Here is a 7,500-nt window from a genome sequence, read left to right on the forward strand (position 1 = left end):
CTTTTTCCTTCAATATAACGAAATTTAGCGCATTGTACTGTAATCCGTTTCATTATCAAAATGGCTCAAACGTGTATTTTAATCATTTTTGGTTATTTTCAGGATCAGTTACATTACTGCCTTTTTTGCATTTTTTTTTCTCGGAATTGCTTTTTCGTTTAATATAACGAAAATCAGCTCATTTAACTGTAATCCGTTTCGTTATCAGAATGGCTCTAACGTGTATTTTAAGCATTTATGGGTATTTTAAAGGATCGGTTACATTACTGGCTTTTTTGGCTTTTTTGCACCTTTTTTCTTGCAATTGCTTTTTCCTTTAATATAACGAATATCAACGCATTTTTTCTCGTTATCAGAATGGCTCTAACGTGTATTTTAAGCATTTTTGGGTATTTTCAGGATCGGTTACATTACTGCTTTTTTGCACTTTTTTCTCGCAATTGCTTTTTCCTTTAATATAACGAAAATAAGCATATTTAACTGTAATCCGTTCCGTTATCAGAATGGCTCTAACATGTATTTTAAACATTTTTGGGTATTTTCAGGATCGGTTACATTACTGCATTTTTTGCACCTTTTTTCTCGCAATTGCTTTTTCCTTTAATATAACGAAAATCAGCACATTTAAATGTAATCCGTTTCGTTATCAGAATGGCTCTAACGTGTATTTTAAGCATTTTTGGGTATTTTCAGGATCGGTTACATTACTTCCTTTTTTGCACCTTCTTTTTCGCAATTGCTTTTTCCTATAATATATCGAAAATCAGCGCATTTAACTGTAATCCGTTTCGTTATCAGAATGGCTTTAACGTATATTTTAATCATTTTTGGGTATTTTGAGGATCAGTTACATTACTGCCTTTTTTGCAACTTTTTTTCTCGCAATTGCCTTTTCCTTTAATATAACGAAAATCAGAGCACTTAACTGTAATCCGTTTCGTTATCAGAATTGCTGTAACGTGTATTATAAGTATTTTTGGGTATTTTAAGGATCGGTTATATTACTGGCTTTTATGGCTTTTTTGCACCTTTTTTCTCGTAATTGCTTTTTCCTTTAATATAACGATAATCAGCGCATTTAACTGTAAACCTTTCCGTTATCAGAATGGCTCCAACGTGTATCTAAAGCATTTTTGGGTATTTTCAGGATCGGTTACATTACTGCCTTTTTTTTTGGCTTTTTTGCACCTTTTTTCTCGCAATTCCTTTTTCCTTTAATATAACGAAAATCAGCTCATTTAAATGTAATTCGTTTCGTTATCAGAATGGCTCTAACGTGTATTTTAAGCATTTTTGGGTATTTTCAGGATCGGTTACATTACTGCCTTTTTTGCACTTTTTTTCTCGCAATTGCTATTTCCTTTAATATAACGAAAATCAGAGCATTTAACTGTAATCCGTTTCGTTATCAGAATGGCTCTAACGTGTATTTTAAGCATTTTTGGGTATTTTCAGGATAGGTTACATTACTGCTTTTTTTTTTGGCCTTTTTGCACCTTTTTTCTGGCAATTGCTTTTTCTTTTAATATAATGAAAATCAGTGCATTTAACTGTAATCCGTTTCGTTATCAGAATTGCTCTAACGTGTATTTTAAGCATTTTGGGGTATTTTCAGGATCGGTTACATTACTGCCTTTTTTACACCTTTTTTCTCGCAATTGCTTTTTCCTTTTATTTAACGAAAATTAGTGCATTTAACTCTGAATGGCTCTAACGTGTATTTTAAGCATTTATGGATATTTTCAGGATCGGTTACATTACTGCCTTTTTTGTTTTTTCTGCATTTTTTTTCTCGCAATTGCTTTTTCCATTAATATTACGAAAATCAGCGCATTTAACTGTAATCCGTTTCGTTATCAGAATGGCTCTAACGTGTATTTTAAGCATTTTTGGGTATTTTCAGGATCGGTAACAATACTGCCTTTTTTGGCTTTTTTGCACCTTTTTTCTTGCAATTGCTTTTTCCTTTAATATAACGAAAATCAGTGAATTTAACTGTAATCCTTTTCGTGATCAGAATGGCTCTAACGTGTATTTTAAGCAGTCTTTGGTATTTTCAGGATCCGTTACATTACTGCTTTTTTTTTGTACCTATATATATAGATCTATATATACATATATATAAATATATATATATATATATATATATATATATATATATATATATATATATATATATATATACATATATATATATATATATCATATACACATATATATAAATATATATACACACACACACACACACACACACACACACACACACACACACACACACATACACACACACACACACACACACACACACACACACACACACACACACACACACACACATATATATATATATATATATATATATATATATATATATATATATATATATATATATATATATATATATATTATTACGCCCTGATTCCTAATATAGAAATTATGATTGTTTTGTTATATTTACTTCATGTAATGTATACTGATTTTGCTTCAAGTGAAGAGCGAGATGCACAATGCAAGCGTCCTAGTCAGGAGCGTTTTGTTTACATTCGAGAGAGACATGTGGGGAACCCAGGCTGTGATAGTAGTGTCGTCTCTCACTATTTTGTTTGGTCGATTGTAGCGTTATTTCTTCCAAGTTGTGTTTCTTGTGGTGCTTATCGTGGATTCGATGGGTTCAGCTACAAGGTTTGATGGATGTATTTGATCTCAGTGGTAGGATTATTGTGATATTAACGGAGATAGTTAATGTATTCCTACATTGGGGTCGAGGCCATTGTTTACACTTGGGAAACAAGGACAGAAGGATTACTGGAAATTTCTATGCTGTGTGATGTGATTTGCCTACTCAGGTTGTTAACTAAAATAGTTAATGTTTGTCTCACAGTATTTGGGAAATCCATTAATACGGGGATTGGAATTATTACGAGTGAATATGTTTGGAGGTGCTTTTGAAAGATATTCTATTTAGTTTTGTATCAGTGATTTGAAGATTCATATTGTGTTTATTTCTTATATTTTGTTAAATGTAGAAGACATTTTTATTTTAATATAGTTTTGAATTTTATATAAATAAGTGTTTTATTATCCGAAGTTGAACAATTAATGCTCTTGTATCTTAACATAAGATTGGATCACTGTTGTCACAATAAAAAGGACATTGTGGCAATGTTATTACACCACTTCTCAGTGTTGAATCAGGTGATAAGTTTTCAGAATAAAGAAAGTAAATGGATTCAACACGGACAAGGCCAATTATACTAAGTATAGGAGAAGTGGTCGTAATAAATGGCGACCTTGCCAGGATCATATTGTTATGAACATGTCATAAGATGTTTTGTTAATGTAAGGAATCATTCCATTGTTATTGTGATCCAGCATTGATATAATAACATTGTTCAGCTTCGTGATTGTAAAGGAGATCTCAAAATGTCGTTTACAGAGAAATTTGTGAGTAAGCCTAGCATTGAGTTGCTGGCAGGATCTGTAAAGAAAAGTGATTGGTTAGAAATTGGTAAACATTATTATTGTGAAGTAGACAGTAGTATGAAGAAAGATCTCATTAAACGTAAAGTTATCAAACATTTAGTCAGTGAAGGTATTGTTTCAGAAGAAGCTCTTAAGTTAATAGATAGTTATATGATTCCTGTTGACCTTCAAGTCCAAAAAGAGTTGAAGATTAAGCAGATGGAAGTAGAGTCACAGGAAAAGATTCAAGTTAGATTAAGAGAAATGGAACTAGAATTAGAAAAAAACAGTTGGAGATAAAACGTCTAGAATTGGGGTTATCAAGTAAGAAAGTTGCTGAGAGGAAGCCTATTGACATATTCAAATATGTTAAAATACTCCCAAATTTTAATGAGGAGGACATAGAAACATTTTTCAGAGAATTTGAGAAAGTTGCAGTCAGTCTTCAAATAGATGAAGATTATTGGGCTGTATTAGTCAGAAGTAAATTTGTTGGTAAAGCACAAAGTGTAAGTTCAAATCTATCCATAGATGATAGCTGTAATTATGAAGTGTTAAAGTCTCAGGTATTAAAAGCCTATGAAAGAGTACCAGAATATTATAGACAGACTTTCAGAAATGCTCAGAAGACTGATTCTATGACGTATCAGGAATTTGGTCGTCTAAAGGAGAAGAACTTTGACTTTTGGTGTAGATCCAAGAATATTGATGAGGATTTTTCAAAACTCAGGGAACTTATGTTAATAGAAGAATTTAAAAGGTGTCTGGATCCTAATCTGAGAATTTTCCTAGAAGAAAGAGATATTGACTCCTTAGACAAAGCTACTTCTTTGGCAGATACATATGTACTTACTCATAAGACTAATTATAGATCTTTGCCTCAAGTGAACAAGTACAATAATAAAGCAAATGTTAATTATGTTAACTCAGCAAGTGGGCAACAAGGAGGAAAACCTAATTTTACAAAAATCCAAAACAATCCTCCTGGTAAATCTTCATTTGGGACAATTATTACATGCTTTTATTGTAAACAGCCAGGACATATTAAGACTAATTGTCCAAAAATAAGCAAAGTTTCACCAAAGTCTGCTGCATTAGTGAAAATGTGGTCCGAGGAAGATCAGTATTCCCATGTGCCTAATGTAAATCTTTCCCCGCAGAAGAATCCTGTTGTTGAGAATTTGGACTTTGAACCTTTCCTCTCGGAAGGATTTGTTGGTATTGAGGAGAGTGATGCCATGCAGCCTATCCGTATTTTGAGAGACACAGGAGCAGCTCAGTCTTTGTTGTTAGAGGGATCTCTACATTTGTCTGATTTGACCTCGACTTCTGCAAGTGTCATCCTAGAAGGGGTAGGTGGTGTCATTAAGGTACCTCTTCATACTGTTTACTTGAAATCAGGTATTGTTACTGGTTCTGTGGTAGTTGGAGTTGCTTCTAAGTTACCAGTTCCAGGGGTTGACTTGCTGTTAGGAAATGATTTGGCTGGAGGTAAAGTTATACCTGACCCTATTGTTGTAGATGAACCTACTCAGGAAAATGAAACTAAAGAGTTAGAGGATGAAATTACGGGTATTTTTCCATCTTGTGCTGTGACTCGTTCAAGGTCACAGATGGTGTCTACTGATGATATTGTAGCAGATCAGAATGATCTATCCACAAGTGAACAAAGAATGTGTGAGGATGATTTTGGGTTAACATCCTTGTTTAGTGTGAGTGATGCCCATGATGTGCAAGAGCTAGATACCAATATTTTGAGTAATAGAGAACAATTAATTATTGATCAAAGTAATGTTAAGATTAAGAATTTAAGAATGTGGTATGATGAGAAGTTCCAAGGCAGGCAATATTATAAACATGGTGTGGTATGCGTAGTGGACTCCTCCCTAAAGTTCCAGCAGATAAGAGTTGGACGGCAGTTCATCAAATTGTGCTTCTTGCAGTTTACAGACTGAGGTATTTGAATTAGTATCTTAAATCACTCAATTAGGAAGACTTATGCCAAGATTCTGAATCATTTTTATTGGCCTTATGTAAAAAAGGATGTGATTAATTTTTGTAAGTCTTGTCATACATGTCAAATTGTGGGGAAGCCAAACCAAAGTATTGCCAAAGCTCCCCTTATACCTATTCCTGTATTGGATGAACCTTTTAGTAGAGTATTGGTAGATTGTGTGGGACCATTACCCAAGACCAAATCAGGACATCAATATTTGTTAACAATCATGTGTTGTGCTACCAGATACCCAGACGCCATACCATTAAGAAACATTTCAGCTAAGGTAATAGTTAAATCTCTGATAAAGTTTTTCACAACTTTTGGCTTGCCTAAAATAATTCAATCAGACCAGGGTAGTAATTTCATGTCAACATATTTTCAAAAAGTAATGAGTGATCTAGGAATTAAACAAATTCATTCAAGTACCTACCACCCAGAAAGTCAAGGAGCATTAGAAAGGTTTCATCAGACCCTTAAGAACATGCTTAGAAAATTTTGCAATGACACTAATAAAAAATGGGATGAAGGAGTGTCCTTCCTATTATTTGCTGTACGAGAATCCGTACAAGAATCTCTTGGATTTAGTCCACACGACCTCATATTTGCTCATGATGTGAGAGGTCCTTTAAAAGTTCTGAAAGAAATGTGGATTCAGAGTGATGAAAAACAAACTGTACTAGATCATGTGTCAACTTTTAGAGAAAAGCTATTTCAAGCATGGGAATTAGCTAGAGAAAATATGAAAAGCTCCCAGTGTAAAATGAAACAGATTTGATGCTAAATCTAAAGTGCATGATTTTAAAGTTGGTGATCAAGTATTGGCCTTTTTGCCTATGCAAGGGCAACCTCTGAAAGCAAAATTCTCTGGTCCATATGAGATTGTAAGAAAACTCAATGATGTAAATTATGTGATTAAAACCCCAGACAGACGTAGATCTGAAAGAGTGTGTCATGTAAACATGTTGAAAGAATATTTTGTCACTGAATCAAAGGCTGTCAATCTTAATGTGGTAAGTGATAATCATGAGGATGAATTTAGAAATATGAATATAGATATGAAATTGTGTAACAGTGATATTCTGAATAACTTGAATGACAAACTGAGTCATTTGTCTGATGATCAAAGGGAGGAAATTTGTGTGTTAATACATCAGCATGTGAAGTTGTTTAGTGATGTACCCCAACAAACAAACTTGGTGCAACATGATGTAGATGTAGGAAATGCTTCTCCTATCAAACAGGCTCCGTACAGGATGAATCATGTGAAAAGGGAATATCTAAAGCAAGAAATAAGATATTTACTAGATAATAACATCATAGAACCTAGTGCAAGTAGCTGGTCTTCACCATGTCTATTGGTACCAAAACCAGACGGTTCTTTTAGATTGTGTATGGATTACAGAAAAGTGAATCAAGAAACAAAGACGGATGCTTACCCTTTACCAAGGATCGATGATATAATTGATCAAATAGGAAATGCAAACTACATTACCAAGATTGATCTGTTAAAAGGCTACTATCAGATTGGATTGACGGAGAGGGCGAAGCAAATTTCTGCATTTGTTACACCGGATGGTTTTTTCCAGAATCGTGTAATGCCGTTTGGGATGAAGAATGCTCCTGCAAGTTTCCAGCGATTAGTGAACTATCTAACTGCTGATATAGAAGGAGTCCAGGCGTACATTGATGATGTCTTAGTTTATGGAGAGACATGGGAAGAACATATAAGCCGTTTAAGAAGAGTGTTTGAAAAACTATCTGAAGCCAAGCTTACCATTAACCTTAAGAAGTGTGATATTGGACATGCATCTGTGGAATTTCTCGGTTATGTTGTTGGACAAGGACAAGTAGCTCCTATAACTGCCAAGGTGGAAGCAGTAGTGAACTTTCCTCAACCAAACACTAAGAAGAAAGTGATGAGTTTCCTTGGTATGGTGGGATACTACAGAAGATTTTGTCCAAACCTATCTACTGTAGCAGTGCCATTAACTAATTTACTTAAGAAGAACCAGAAATTTACATGGACACAAGAATGTGAA

The 7,500-nt window shown here is 34.0% G+C and overlaps 1 protein-coding gene across 1 annotated transcript in view; it reads left to right on the forward strand.

Moving 5' to 3' along the window:
• Window positions 1–3,423: 3,423 nt before the first annotated feature.
• LOC147471749 (uncharacterized) overlaps window positions 3,424–7,500 on the forward strand; it is a 4,524-nt gene continuing 447 nt past the window's right edge. The window contains exons 1-5 of the mRNA XM_086536775.1: window positions 3,424–3,711; window positions 3,861–5,392; window positions 5,618–6,216; window positions 6,302–6,471; window positions 6,616–7,500. The exon at window positions 6,616–7,500 is cut by the window's right edge and continues 154 nt beyond it. Of these exons, the coding sequence (XP_086392901.1) occupies window positions 3,424–3,711; window positions 3,861–5,392; window positions 5,618–6,216; window positions 6,302–6,471; window positions 6,616–7,500 (3,474 nt within the window). The remainder of the gene's footprint in view (window positions 3,712–3,860; window positions 5,393–5,617; window positions 6,217–6,301; window positions 6,472–6,615) is intronic.

Source organism: Penaeus japonicus, unplaced genomic scaffold (assembly GCF_977035675.1).
Source record: "Penaeus japonicus unplaced genomic scaffold, GWHDUDI00000001_assembly GWHDUDI00000005, whole genome shotgun sequence".
Classification (NCBI taxonomy): domain Eukaryota; kingdom Metazoa; phylum Arthropoda; class Malacostraca; order Decapoda; family Penaeidae; genus Penaeus; species Penaeus japonicus.